At 47.0% G+C, this 15,031-nt stretch overlaps 1 protein-coding gene across 1 annotated transcript; it reads left to right on the top strand.

The window, feature by feature from the left end:
- Positions 1-120: 120 nt before the first annotated feature.
- D2HGDH (D-2-hydroxyglutarate dehydrogenase) lies at positions 121-8,800 on the top strand. Its single transcript, XM_010561214.1, has 10 exons — positions 121-170; positions 390-790; positions 1,389-1,446; positions 2,238-2,377; positions 3,069-3,262; positions 4,387-4,555; positions 5,539-5,682; positions 6,103-6,245; positions 7,043-7,208; positions 8,444-8,800. The coding sequence occupies exons 2-10, from the start codon at positions 397-399 to the stop codon at positions 8,701-8,703; spliced, it is 1,668 nt and encodes a 555-aa protein (XP_010559516.1). The 5' UTR covers positions 121-170; positions 390-396; the 3' UTR covers positions 8,704-8,800.
- The last annotated feature ends 6,231 nt before the right edge of the window (positions 8,801-15,031 follow it).

Raw genomic sequence — 15,031 nt, 5'->3', positions numbered from 1 at the left:
CCCAAGGCGCCCCCAGCCTCCATTGCTGCCTGCACCGGGACAGGCCCGAAGCTGCCAGGCCCAAGCTAAGCACCCGAGGGGTGCGTGAGGCTGCCGTGTCCCGGCTGGGCTTGGGCGGGCGGTTGGTCACGGCGGCGGGGAGAGCCGCTGTCTGAGGCGCTACGGGATGGGTATTTCCCCCCCCCCGCCACACACACACACGTACACCCGCCTGACGTGTGGTATCGCCTGGCAGGGTGGTTGTCACACGTCGAGGGGCCTGTTCCCAGCTCTTCACGAGCTGGGGGAGCGCTTAAGCTGCTTCCTCCGGGAGAGGACACCCTCCCGCCTCCCCGAGCCCGGGCAGCGAGGAGCGGAGCTCGGCCGTGAGCTAGGCCTCTGCTTTTCAGGGTGGCCATGGGGATTTCCTCTGCGGTCCCCCGCTGCTCTGTGTGGAATCGCTGGACTGGGCTAAGATGGCCGACGAGCTTCCCCAGGAGAATCTTGGCACAGCAGAGAGTGACTTCTGCCCCGGGGACGCTTCAGCGGAGGAAGCTGTCAGGTGTGCCCACGAGTGTGGTTTCCAGGCCTTGGGGTATGAGGCCTCGGGGCAGGAGAGCGCTCCACGCAGCCTCCTCCAGCTTCCAGGAGGTCATGCTGACGAGTGAGCGTTACGGAGTGCGGCGGCTGCCCTTCGCCCTTGTGTCTGACAGTGATGTGGCTTTCTTTGAGCGTGTAATGCCAGGTAGAGTCATCACAAATCCGGAGGAACTGAAATCATTTAATGTGGACTGGCTTAAATCAGTCCGAGGTACGTGAGCTTGTTTATTTTCTTGATTTTGGTAAAACCTCCTGTCTGCCCTGTTAACGTACCAGAATGAAAAGCCTGCCAAAGGAAATATCTTTATTTATAGCAGACCACATCTTTACAGGCCAAAATGAGTTTTCCTCATAGAAAATATTCCTTTGAGAATTACCTAATATCTGCTAATCTTTCAGGTTTTCATTTAAAAAAAAAAATCTAAGCCCAGTTAACTTAGTAAGTAATTTTTTCCTGAAACAAATTGATACAGTTAACAGTTTTGGCTGAACCTCAGAAAACAAGTGGCGTGAATTTTCTGTTGCTTTTGTCAAAGATTGCATGAGAATATAAAACCTTTCCCGTTGCCCCCACTGGGAACTGAGTCTATGGATATATGCAAAGTTTCTAGAGTGGTTTAAGGGAAAGCCCACTATTGAAAATGTTTGTTTTAAAAGTGGTTAAAATGCCTCTGCCTCACAGGGGAGAGAGCATTGTTATTTCGGACATCATGCTTCACCACATTTTTCTTTCTTGCCTCAAATTTAGAGCCCACAACTTCAGAGTTGTTCAACTTTAGAGGCTTCAGAGTCCCTTGCTTTTATTGCAGGCTGTAGCAAGCTGATGCTGAAGCCGCAGACAACAGCAGAAGTATCTCAAGTTCTCAGGTAACACACACCTTTTCTGCTGGGCTTTTGGTGAGGAAACTCCGGTGTAGTCAGGGAGGATCCGGCAGGTGAAGGGAAATTCTAGATGTTGAGGCACTAATTGCTCAAGCATTGGAATTGCTGAAGCTGTTTTCTTCCCGACTGCGTGTCTTGTGGTTGAGCTCTGGTGACTTCAGCTCTCCCCTCTGCTCTTTATATCCCCATTTCCTTGGGCTGCCCACTGTTCCCTGATGTACCTTTTATTCCATCTGCTCCCAGGATGGGAAACACTGTATGCTGTTGCTAGTCTGGAGGTATGCATGTACTGGTGGGGAGTCAGTGTTGCTTGTCTAAAAAACCTACAGGTTCCTAATTAGGAGTGTTTTCACTTAGGCAGCTGAAATTTTTCAAGCAGAAGGGGACTTCTACCTGTGCCTTGTATTTCCCAGGCCCAGTGCTCTCCCTGGACCTTGGCTTTTCTGGGGTGATAAATAGCTTATGTATAAGTGGAGTGAGCGGTGACTTCCAGGCAGATGTTGCGTGGCAGATCTGTAGATATGCATGAGAGTAACCCCAAGTGTTCGCTCCTTTGCTCAGTGCTGCAGTGAGTTTAGTAAGGAATTGTGCTTTCTCACTTTTGCAGTGAAACTGTCCCTTTATATCAATTTAATCTTCAGGCTAAATGCTGCTTAATTTTAAGGAGCGTTGAGTGCTGTCGCAACAGTAGACGTTCATGTAGAGGTGAAACTCTTCTGATGGACTGAATTACGGCCTTAAAATGCCTAAGGCTTCAGAAACCTTTTTCCTTCCAGATACTGCTATGAGAGGAACCTGGCAGTGAACCCACAGGGGGGTAACACAGGCCTTGTTGGGGGCAGCGTTCCTGTCTTTGATGAGATCATTCTCTCCACTGTTCTCATGAACCGGATTGTCAGCTTTGACAAGGTGTCTGGTAAATATCATAGAGATGTGAGGCACAGAAATGAGCCCCAGGCCTTAAACCAGCCATTTTTCCTGGGAACTGATAACTGCAGGATCAGCAAGGTTCTGCCCAGCAGTGTCATAACGGGCGTCAGAGGTTTGTTTCATCCAGGCTTCTGCTGCTGATGTAATCCTTAGGTTATAACAGTAGCAGATATAAAAATACATCTGGTGGCAGAAGGAGGAAGAAAGGGAGAAGTGAAACATGGACATCCTGTTATCTGCTCATAAATTAAATGAGAAACCCAGCAGGTGGAGCAGAATGACAATGTTGAAGGCGGCACCTGATAACTACACTAGCAGAGGGAAGGGGAGGGGAAGGGAAACTTACACGTTGTTTGGATTTTGAGAGTTAGGAATCAGACTGGTTTGAGTATTTCGGTTCGAGAGGGAGAACAACAGGCAGAGATACACTTAATGTCATTGTGTTTTAGCAGTTCAGAGTTGTAGATGACTAGATGTTGAGGCAATGGCAAAGCTCCCCTAGGCTTGTGGAGGGGTAGGACAATGCCCTATAGCATGGACAGACTTGCTGTGCATTTAAACTGAATCCCAGACAGTTTTGGAGGAAGGGGTGGTTGCATCTGCTTGTACTTATCCCGCCTCTTGAGGAGGCACCTTCTTCTCGGCCATCAGCTTGTAGCAGGACATTTATGTTTCAGGAATCCTTGTGTGCCAGGCTGGCTGCATCTTAGAGAAACTCAACGAGTACTTGGAGGAGCAGGGGTTTATCATGCCACTTGACTTGGGAGCGAAAGGTAGCTGTCACATCGGTGGTAATGTGGCCACAAATGCTGGAGGCTTACGGCTCTTGAGATACGGCTCTCTCCGAGGGACAGTGCTAGGACTGGAAGTGGTAAGGCGAGTACCTGGCAGTTCCGTTCTGCATTTAAACCTCTACTTCTTACCATTTCCTGCTGTTCTAGCCCTTAGCTGTCCATGATGCAGACAAGTTCCTCTCCAGGCTTCCACTCTTAACTTTCCCTTGTATGGCTCTTTTGCAAGGATCAACAAGAGTCTTCATGCGTGTAGCATCTGTTATTGCTACTGCAGTTTCCAGCTTCTGCCTCTGTCCTTACTGACAGAAGTAATATCAGGTAGTTTTCTAATCCAGAGAAGTGAAAAGAAGGTAGAGAGAGATTTGGTGATCCCAAGTTACCTGCATGAGGTTGATTCCTTTGTGGAGTGGTAAGTCTCTGGAACACTCTGCTAAATCCATCCTACAGCACACTCTTTCTAGTGGCTGCTCACTCGACTTTTAATAGAGCTGCCTGCTTTGGGTTTGTTTGGCTGCTGGCTTTCTCCTAGAGTCTTTGCTGTTCCTCAGCCTGCTTCTGCCCTACAGGCCTGTGCCTCTGTGTGTAAAGGCTGGGATTAGTGGTTCTAAAAGATTTGGGGGCTTGGGAGCAGAGAGCTAATAGGAAATAAATTGGGTAGGTAACAAAAGCCTGGTTTGGTTTTATTGTGTAGGCCCAGAAAGGAGAGCTTTTGTCTCTCAGGTTAGTCCCTCTAGTGTCAAAACAGCCTTTAATAACGTGTCTTAGAGACATTCAGCCTTGATTTAAGGCTCAAGTGGTGGAGGGCTTGCTTCATTCTGGTTAACTATGTTCACTGTCTCAAACAGTGTTCCTTGTTTCTGTGGAATAATGGGAGCTAGGGCTGCAAAGAATGGCTGATCTTCTCCACTGCTGGTAAGAAAAGCACAGCAAGCTCCATCTTCTGTTATTACTTGTCCTGCTGGAACGTGTGCAAACAGCACCATAAAAAAAGCAGCAGAAAAGTTTGGAGGAAGACTCAGGCAGGATACAGAGAGGAGGAAGAGCTGGGAATGGAGGAACAGTGATGAGACTGTGAGAATGGACTGCAGCTGGTGTCCACTGCTCAAGGCTAGTGGCAGCTTTTCATCAGCTTGGTAGTGGACAAGCTTACGACAGCAGATTTCTACATTGGTGCTTTGCCTGGGTCTCCGTATTCCCACAGGTGCTGGCTGATGGCTCAGCTCTGGACTGCTTGGCGTCTCTGCGCAAAGATAACACTGGCTATGACTTGAAGCAGCTTTTCATTGGATCCGAGGGGACCTTGGGAGTTATCACTGCTGTCTCCATACTCTGTCCTCAGAAACCTAAGGCTGTGAATCTGGCATTCCTAGGTAGGAGCTGATATTAATAATTTCACACCTGAATTCAGAGGCTGGGAAGGGAATAGGAATGGGGGAAGAAAGCACTGGTCAGCCTGCTGAGCTAGACTACCAGCATCACCTTGTTTCTGAGAAACAGTATGGTGCTGTATGTTAAAATGCCTGTGCAGGTATTTGTAAATGTGTAAAATACCTGCAAGGACAGGTTGCTCTGCAAGGGAAGGAGAGCCAGGAGCTTAGCTGGATGAAGAGGGCCCAGTCTGACAGTACCCGAGTGAGGTGAGCAGGGCAAGTCTGGTCACACTCCAGTGGTCACTGGGTGAGTCCATAGTGACAAAGCAAGGCTGGGAAATCAAGTCTGCAGGTCAGGGTGTGGATCAGCAGGGTATATGGCCAGGCACAGCTGCTTAAAAGCTGCTTCGGAGTGAGCCTCAGCTGGGGTGTCCCTGCTGAGGCTTTTTGACAGAGTTGTTTGTGGGGAGCCTTCACTGAGACTGTTCTTTCCTCAAAAATCTCCAAGGCCAGCAGAGGTTTCTCAAACAGCTTGGTCATATCAGATGTGGCCTTGAGAGCAGAGAGCAAAACTCCTAGGAGGGGATGAGTAGACTCCAAGCGCTGACAGACCTGTGGAATATGTGCAGTGGACCCCAGAATTTGCCTGGACTCTTACAGTGGCCTTTAAATTTCTGGGGTCACCTTCTTGCCTGTGCTGAGAACTGAGCGTGGGGCAGACATTTTGGTATGAAGTGTCTTAGAGTGTTCAAGAGGTCTTGCCACAGCAAAGACTAATTGCTATATCCTCCTGCTGTTCTGCTCTGAAACCTTTCCCAGCTCAAACCATTACAGGAACTGCTGATCTAAACCCATGCGGTGTGGGAGGTTGCATTTTCTGGAGGTGGGAAAGATGACCTGAAGCCTGATAGACTTTTTAAAACTTTTTACAAGGTTTTGGGGAGCTGTTTTTTGTTCCTGATTCCTCTCCCTTCTGTCTGAAGGGTGTCAGAGTTTCGCTAAGGTTCTGGAAACATTTACAACCTGCAGAGCCATGCTGGGAGAGATCCTGTCTGCCTATGAGTTCATGGATGAGAAATGCATGGAATTGGTTGAGAGACATCTCAAGCTGTCCAGCCCAGTGACAGGTACCAGTGTCATTCATGCATTGGGGATTTTTAGCCTAGTTTTATATATATACATATATATATGTCAATGAGTGTGTGGGCATTCCTTATAATTTTTTTACCCAGTACTCAATCCCAAACAGGTTTGGTGGAAGTCTTTAAAGATAAGACTTTTTACTTCTACTTGTTCCCACGAAACTACTAGTTTTGTGAAAAGCTAGCTAAAGAATAGGTGGCTAGGTAAAGGATAGAGCGTGTAAGTGAAGTGCCCTGCAGATAAAAGATTGTGACTTGAGCTGCCCGTTCACCTGGCACCAGAGAATCTGGACAGTAGAGCGACCTCATGAAATGTGCCAGGCTTGGGAAATGCTCCAGAACCTGCGCTAAATCCTGTGCTTTTACCCCAGAGCATCTGCTTATTCTGTTCTCCCTCACTTTCAGGCAGCCCTTTTTATGTTTTAATTGAAACTTCAGGCTCCAACTCGACCCATGATGAAGAAAAATTGAACAACTTCCTAGAACAGACCATGACTTCTGGTTTGGTCACTGATGGAACTGTGGCAACGGATGATAAGAAAATAAAGGCAAGTCATCATTTCCTTTTGCGCAAATCTCTTTGACATGATTCTCTACTTGGATTTCTGTTTTTCATAGGGCAGTGGTCAGACTGATGTTTGGTATAAACGTCCCCAAGCGATTTGGTAGCTTACTTGGCCTATTGAGTAGGAGTGCTAAGAGAGAATACTTACCACTGCTGACTCTTCCCAGAAGGCCTGAGTATTTGATGGATGTTTCCCTTTTTAAAAAGATGAGGATAATGAATTACATCTTTCAGTAGTTGCTGGGGTAGGACCCAAACTGCCTGAAAATTATCAAAACCAGAAGCAGAGTTGTCAGCAAGGCCAGGAGTGAGCAAATTCCTGTAGGCCAGCGTGACAGTGTGTTAGAGCCAGAGACTGTGGTCCCAGGGAACAAGACAGATGCATAGTGTCTCAGTGAGAAGGACAGTGATTTGTGTCCGCCCGGTGAATGTGAGTCTTTTACACTGACCCATGGTTCTTCCAGGCCCAGTTGCCAAACCAATCCTTGCAGTTCAGTAGAGGAGGCACATCCCCACTTCTTAGGAAACCCAAAACAGCTTTGGAGAGAATGCCCCTGCCTGTGTTCTTTCTATCTGGGGTACTGTCAAGCTTGAAGAGTTGGTGTATCACTTTACGGTGCTGCCAAGAAAGTGTTATTACTAGCTTCCAAGACACAAAGGTTATCGAGGAAAATCAGAAGTTGATGCAAAGAATCAAGGCTCTTTTCCCTCTATGCCACAAAGCATGGAAGCCAAGAGGTACTTGGTTTATTTGGATTTCTTTAATCTTTGATTTGTCAGATGCTGTGGAGCCTGCGGGAGAGGATCACAGAGGCCCTCACTCATGATGGCTACGTCTACAAATACGACATCTCTCTCCCTGTGGGAAAGCTGTATGATCTCGTGACTGACATGAGGGCTCGGCTGGGCCAGAGTGCCAAAAACGTGGTGGGCTATGGCCACTTGGGTAAGTGTGGATGCTGGGAAAGGAGGTGATTGCTCTTTTGTGCTCCAGGTTTTGCTGTTCAACTTCCTAGCAGTTTTAATGGTGGTTTTTACATTAGTGAGAGGCATAGACTAAATAGCCAAGAGCTGTTAGGAGGATGCGTAAGGATCTTCATGCTTTAATTTCATTGCTTTCAGACTGTATTCCATATATTAATGGCAGTTTGCTAGCCAGACAGGCACTGAACTGATCATTTGTATCTTCTTGCTCTGTACTTTCTGTTTAAGCATGTAGGTTGTTTAACTGGACCATCAATTTGATTAACGTACTTAGACACATTTGGTAGATAAACACTTCCTTGTCCAAAGTGATTAGTCATATTGAAAATCAATTTCGTCTAGGCCATTAACCCTCTAAAGGAGAGTGATAAAGGTAATGCACAGAAAGGCTAGTACGTTTGTCAGAATGCTTTCAAACTAATTTGATTTTACAAGCAGGTGAATTGGTAGTTTACCAGAGCTGTTCTGTTTAAAAGAACAGAACACTCTTGAGCATGCTTGGTTTGAGATTATTTGAAAGACATGGGAAGACAAGTCTGCATAATAAAGCCTGCCTCTGGTAGCTCTTGGTATTGAGGATTAAGCTGTGAGGGTTTGCTGGGATGTAGGAAGAGGTTCCAGAGTGAGAATGAGTAAGTTGTGTTTATCTTTGTGTGTTTTGTCTTCCAAATACCCAGCAACTGTGTGCTTAGTCAAATACCATCACACACAAGTGGCAAAAGGAGAAAATGTTCTGCTTGTGTTGTTTCTGTTGACACAGTGCCAAAGTGCATTTAGAACATTGCACAAACATAATAGGGGGAGAGAATGATGGAGGGCCATATTAAAATCTAATGATCATTATGAAATACCATTGGGGAATTCTGTGGCATGCCATCTCGGCAGTGGGACAATAATTAACACAGCACAGTTGTTTGAATTTTAAAATCACAAGAGTGGGAATTTGAAAGTAGCTTAACTCGGAACACTTCCTCAAATACTGTATTGAAAGCATGGAAAAACAAAGATCCTATTTGAATTATTTGTGCATGGAGAGGCTGATGTTTGTAGAAGGACAATGAACTCATCCTTTCTTGCACAGTTTGGAGATTAACAAAGGCACTGTTGTTTGAGTACATGGAGGAGGCAGTAATGAGTCTCCACGGCAGGGCCACTGAGTTTTTCTTACAGACCCACCTCTGCAATGTTTTCTTCCAGGAGACGGAAACTTGCACTTGAACATCACAGCGGAGTCCTATAGCCGTTCCCTGCTGGATGCCATTGAGCCATTTGTGTATGAGTGGACTGCAAGATACAATGGCAGTATCAGTGCAGAGCACGGACTGGGCTTCAAGAAAAAGCAGTTCATTAAGTACAGCAAACCCGATGAGGCAGTCTTTCTAATGCAGCGTTTCAAAGCCTTGTTAGACCCCAAAGGGATCCTCAATCCATACAAGACACTGCCCTCCAGTTCCTGAGAGCAACAGGCACTGCAAAATGAGCAGATACCATCATGCGAGGATGGCACCTCTAGCTCAGTAACTGCACTTTAGCCATAAACAAACTGATGGATCAAGCAAGCACATGGAATAGTCCTTGGTTTATTTCTTTGGTGTGATGGAACATGTAAAGGAACGTGGTTCCCCTCTTCAGGGGTGCCTGCTCTTTCTGAAGATGAGCACATTACTGGGTTTGACTGTGTGGGTTTCCTGTTTAATCTGAACACTGAAACAGTGCATGCAGATACTGTGTGTGGATATTTCAGCTCTCCCCTCAGTTTGCTCTGATTTATTAGTGAAGTGACACCAGCCAGAGAAGGCACTTTCTCACTTGGGGTGTGCAAGTGAAGCATCAGAGGCACAGGAGAAGAACCTGTGGATGCTATACCACCATCTCCAAGTGAAAATGTTGCTCTTCCTCACTCATTTTGATGCAATATGCGTGTCCCAAAGCCCACAACAGCATCAGGTTATGGCCTCTTTAGTGATGCCACCTACAGGCTGTCACTGTTGTGGTGACAGGCATCAGTGTTCCACGTACACCACACAGGTACAGATTTGCAGTCCTGGAAGGGCTGGCTGGAGAAGAGAGGGTGCCTGGAGACCTAACTTCTGGGTAGTATCAATTGGACGAAAATGCCGGCAACCAGGCTGAGGGAAGGGATCCCAAGACATCTGCCTGGGTTAGCCTTTAGGCATGCCATTATTTCCTGCTTCCTTGTCTTCCAGTCTGACCTTGACAGCAAGTCCTGATTTGCTATCGCAGAGGGCAAGAGCCATTATCTTAATGATTTACAGCAATATGTAAAATCTGTATCCCTCCAACCTGCAAACTAGATTAGGCTGGGTGGTGATAATGACAGTGATGTTAAAATCACCCAGAGTTTTCTCTGCGCTGTGCATGTGGTGCATTAAGGCAAAAGAGATTTCTGTGCATAGCAGTACTAACTTATTTTCCTGAGGTGCCCCCTTACCCTGACAGAGATGGTTAGGAGGCTCCCTGGCCAGTGGGCAGACTGGTGCCTGCATCCAGCGCCCTGCTCGAGTTGGTGAGGCTACAGAACAGTTCAGGCAGCTGTTTCCCAAAAGCAGCTCAGAAGATGTGGCAATAGTCAGGAAAATAAAAGAGTAGGAAAATAAAATCAGCCTTTCTGGCATTCAGGAGGATCCCTGATTGCAAAAGATGCATTAAAAAAGTAGGCTAGGCTTACTCGAGCAGGAGGGTGAGAGAAAGAAGATGGTGGTGTAGGAAAGTATCAGAATTCAGCGCAAGACCTAATGAAGAGGAGGGTGATATTATTTTTAAAGCAGGCTGATTTTACTCATGTTCATTCTCTCATAACTTTTGCATGCCCTCTCACAAGTATGCGTCACCTGTGCTACGTGTCCATATGGTCTGGCCAGGGACACTTGTGGGAGGATAAGGGAGGTTTGGACATGTCTTTTATACTTTTGACTGAGGATCTTGCTTGACCCTCCACAAATCCCAGGCACTCTCTGTTTCCTCAGTTTGCATATTTTTTTAGTAAAGATTTTAGTAAGGCTTTTGATACTGTCCCTCACAGCTTCCTTCTGGACAAGTTGTCCAACTGTGAGATGAGTGAGGTCACAGTGAGCTGGGTGAAGAACTGGCTGAAGGGCAGAGCTCAAAGGCTTGTAGTGAATGGGGCTACGTCTGGCTGGTGACTGGTGACCAGTGGTGTTCCTCAGGGCTCAGTCCTAGGGCCAGCGCTGTTCAATAATTTTATCAGTGATCTCGATGCAGGAGTTGAATGTACCATTAGCAATTTTGCTGACGATACTAAGCTGGGAATGCTATTGACTCTCTGAAGGGACAAGAGGCCATGCAGAGGGATCTAGATAGATTGGAGCATGAAACACGTCCAAGTGCTGGATTCTGTATCTGGGACAGAGTAATGCCAGGCACAAGTACAAATTGGGCGAGGAGTGGCTGTAGAGCAGCCCTGCAGAAAGAAATCTGGGGGTGCTGGTTGGCAGTAGGCTCAACAGGAGCCAGGAGTGTGTGCCCTTGCAGCCAAGGGGGCAAACCCCATCCTGGGGTGCATCAAACACAGCATGACCAGCCGGTCAAGAGAGGGGATTGTCCTGCTGTGTTCGGTGTTGGTGCGGCCTCACCTCGAGTACTGTGTGCAGTTCTGGGCCCCTCCATTTAAGAAGGATGTGAAGGTACTGGACATTCATGTCCAGAGGAGGGCAACCAAGCTGGTGGCAGGGCTGGAAGGAATGTCCTATGAGGAGTGGCTAAGGACACTGGGTTTGTGTGGTTTGGAGAATAGGAGGCTGAGGGGGGACCTCATTGCTCTCTGCAGCTTCCTGAGGAGGGGAAGTGGAGAGGGAGGTGCTGAGCTCTTCTCCCAGGGATCCAGGGACAGGACACCCAGGAATGGTTCAAAGCTGCACCAGGGGAGGTTCAGACTGGACATTTGGAAACATTTTGTTACCCAAAGGGTGGTCAAACACTGGAACAGGCTTCATGGAGAGGTGGTTGATGCCCCAAACCTGTCAGTGTTTAAGAGGCATTTGGACAATGCCCCTAATAATATGCTTTAATTTTTGGTCAGCCCTGAAGTGGACGGCTCATCAGTTGGACTAAATGATCGTTGTAGGTCCCTTCCAGCTGGGCTATTCTCAGATGGGTTGTTGGTTTGTTGGGGTTTTTTGGCTACAGTCTGTCTCATGTTTTGAGAAGACAGGAGAGATTGTCATTTACAGTTTGGTGTACAAAACCACATTGTCACCCTTCTGGTATCAGTGGGCAGGCCAAGCCATCTGCTAGTGAGTCATCTGGTCTACTCATTGTTTGCTAGTCACATCCATGTTTATCAATACATGTCACTCTGTTAACACAAGCTTTGCTGTATCCAAATGAAGCAGGGGATTGGAAGAATTTGCCAAAGGTGAATCGAGTCACTAACCTGACCACCCTCTACAACAAAATAGCATTTTCTGCTGACATGGGGAGAGCAGAGAATGTTGTTTGCCTGGATGTTGGCAAAGCGTTCAACACGGTTTCCCACAGTCTTCTCCTGGGCAAGCTGGCAAGGTGCAGACAAGATGGGTGGTCTGCAAGATGGGTAGGAAATTGGCTCACAGGCTGTGCTCAGAGGGTGGTGATGTTTTTACACAGGTTTTACACAGGTCTGCTGGTTTGGGAGGCTTCACCAGACTCTGTGAGTCTAGGAAATGTGGTTGTGTTACCCAATAACTGTCTTCTCTATTAGCTGCTTTTCAGTGATTTCTGCTCTTCCACAGTGCAGTGAAATAGATGTTCCATCCAGAGCCTTTTTCTTGGAAGAAAATCATCCTACAGAGTCTTTTTTCTTCTGTTTTTAACCAGAACACTGTCTCTACAACGCTGCAAGCTGTTGAATTGCATTGAGGATGATGGCTTACGCTCAGTGCTGTGTTGCAACACCCTTCACAATACAATTCTAGGGTCACAACTGTCTTAACTTGGCTGCACAGATGCTTTTAACAGAAATACCTCCATATGTTACACAATCTGCAGTGCCAATATCTAGGACCTGGCCTCTGGTCTCTTCCCTCCCACTCCCTCTTTCTTTCTGCTATCAGTGTCCTCCCCACCTCTCCCTTCATTCCTCAGGACTGCTCAGAGAGGAGCTGATCTTCTGGGGTTAAGCAGAGTGAACAATGCTGTCATTAGCAAAGAGAAGACAATGTGAAACGCAGTCAGCCTGTGATGCTTGTATATCAGGTGATGCAAAAATATGGAAAGTCCATGATGTTGTTAGAGAAGAAATTTACAGGATTTGCTTTCTGCCAAGTTAAGCCGATGCAGCTCGTTCTTTCCGGATCAGGCTGTTTATATTCTCTGCCTTTTTCCTATGCCATTCTTTCTCTTTTTTTTCCCCCAAACCACTGACCATAATTGTTTAAAATACAGGCTTTACATGTGAATGGTTCTTTTTGGGAAGCAGAACTTTCCATACTGCTGCTTTTCAGCTACATATGGAGAGAGTGCTAGGGAGGCAGTCAGGGCTGACTGACAACCTAGTGCTGTGGCCAGGGAAATTCTGGCACAGCTACATTCGGCTGTCTGCTTTACACATGAAGATCCTTAAGCTCAATGTAAGTTTACCATTTTAGCTAAACAATAGAGCAATTATCCTGAGGGAATAGAAGGGAGGAGTTATTGTAGGGTTGTTTTATAGTATCTTTCCTAGACCTGAAACACAAGTATTATCCTTCTCTTCCACGTTCTCAATGCTGCTTTCAGATATTGGTTCACTGTTGTATATAGGAGGGAGAGACAGGGTGGGTACATGTATGTGCATGGGTGGTATTTTTATAAAGAATCATTGTGGTAGGAATTTCTTGTCCAAAATTCTATTTTTTGTGGGACAGACTTAAATATTAGAATGATGTGGATGCTCAACACTTTGAAGCAGTGGTCTTCTGGCACAGTGAGGAAGCACTTGACTTTCTCTACTGGTTTTGGCTGGGATAGAGTTAATTTTCTTCATAGTAGCTGGTATGGTGCTAGGTTTTGGGTCTGTGACCAGTGTTGATAGCACAGGGATGTTGTAGCTGTTGCTGAGCAGTGCTTGCACAGCGTCAAGGTCTTTTCTGCTTCTCACCCTGCCCCACCAGTGAGCAGGCTAGGGTTGTGCAAGAAGCTGGGAGGGGAGGCAGCTGGGAAAGCTGACCCCAACTAACCCAAGGGATATCCCACACCATGTGACATTGTGCTTGGCAATAAAAGCTGAGGGAAGAAGGAGGAAGAGGGGCATTCAGAGTTATGGCGTCTGTCTTCCCAAGTCACTGTTACGCTCCACCAGCCCTGCTTTCCCAGGGATGGCTGAACACCTGCCTGCAATGGGAAGTAGTGAATGAATTCCTTTTGCTTTGCTTGCGTGCGCGGCTTTTGCTTTACCTGTTAAACTGCCTTTGTCTCAACCTGTGAATTTTTGCACTTTTACCCTTCCAATTCTCCTCCCTATCCTGCTATGGGGGTGTGAGCGAGCGGCTGCGTGGGGCCAAGCTGCCCAGGGGGGCTGACCCACAACACTCTCCCCTAAGCAAGCAGGCACATGAAGCAGAGGCAGTGTGGAGGTATTAATTCAGCATGCTGCCCCAGCTAACTAATTCTGCATCAGCTGGCTTTCCTTCACTGCTTCCAGCCTCAGAGCAGCCCGTCCCCACGTGAAGCCATGTATTTCTGCACGGCACCATGTTTTTCTGCGTAACCAAACCTGATGATAGGTGTACAACACCCCGGGAGAGAGCAATGAATCAATTGTAAAAGTGTAAAAAATGGACTTTTGTGATTTCTGAGCTCTACCAGCTTCTGAGCAAGAAATCGCACAGCTGACGTGTATAATGTAACAGGAGAAGGAAGTCTATTAAATGTGACCCCCCTGCCAGCAGCAGCTGACACTGTGCCAAGAGTAACCCTAGAAATTCTTCATAAAATAGCATGTTGGCTCACGTTCTACCAAGAAACTCAAGGAAAGCAACTCTATACCTTGCTAATCTCTGAATCTTGATAAGCACTGGAGTTGGGGCTGGCCTGAGGAAGTTGTGATTTAAAAAGAAATGCTGTATATTTGGGCGCTTTGAAGACTTAGCAACATAGGTGAAGGATACCAGAATGCTGAGGACTTGCCTCTTGATGTAGCAGGTTGCGCCACCAGTGTGCAAGGTTTGGAAAGGTGGCACCATGGGTGGGGAGGGAAAGGGGACCACATCAGGAGGTGCATGGGAAGCGGTGTGGCCGTAAGAGGCCAAAGCAACAGCTTAATCCCCTATTCCAGGCTGGGAGATGGGGGTAAACTTTTTGTTGCCCAAATGAGGAGAGCATTGACTTCATCCCTGCTGTGGGGAGCAGGGGAGATCACCCCACCTCCAGACCTGCAGGACACATCCTGCTCTCCCGGGGCAATTTGCAACCATCAAACCCAGTTTGTGAAGTGCTGGCATGTGGGGGCCTTGGTGGAACCTCAAATTCCTGTGTAATGCAAGTTGTTAATAACACCAGAAAGTCATTTTGTAGACAAACCATAAAATAACACCCATTGAGAGCAGGAGCTCGCTCTCCCAAGGCCAAGATACAGCAAAGTCTCTAAGCTCTTAACCTCCAGCTACAACAATTGCATTTTTACCGGGAATTTGAAGTCTAAATGTTTTAAAGGGAATTTCCAATAGGTAAACACTGTTCCGGTTTTGCTGTTGTCCCTAACTTCCTGTTGCCAAATGTGTCTGGCAGAGAATTCTAGTCCTAAATCACCGAGCAAGAAGTGGAGGAAAGGCACAGCAGGCACCGACC

Source organism: Haliaeetus leucocephalus, unplaced genomic scaffold, assembly GCF_000737465.1.
Source record: "Haliaeetus leucocephalus isolate CR32 unplaced genomic scaffold, Haliaeetus_leucocephalus-4.0 Scaffold143, whole genome shotgun sequence".
NCBI classification, from domain to species: domain Eukaryota; kingdom Metazoa; phylum Chordata; class Aves; order Accipitriformes; family Accipitridae; genus Haliaeetus; species Haliaeetus leucocephalus.
The sequence above is the reverse complement of the archived record's forward strand: the minus strand, read 5'-3'. Positions and strand labels throughout refer to the sequence as shown.

Bases quoted from the DNA above. Each gene is read 5' to 3' on its own strand.
- D2HGDH (XM_010561214.1), top strand. From the start codon at position 397: ATGGGGATTTCCTCTGCGGTCCCCCGCTGCTCTGTGTGGAATCGCTGG. The intron at 2,378-3,068 runs GTAAATATCATA...TTTATGTTTCAG, and splicing joins CAGCTTTGACAAGGTGTCTG to GAATCCTTGTGTGCCAGGCT. The intron at 3,263-4,386 runs GTAAGGCGAGTA...GTATTCCCACAG, and splicing joins CAGTGCTAGGACTGGAAGTG to GTGCTGGCTGATGGCTCAGC.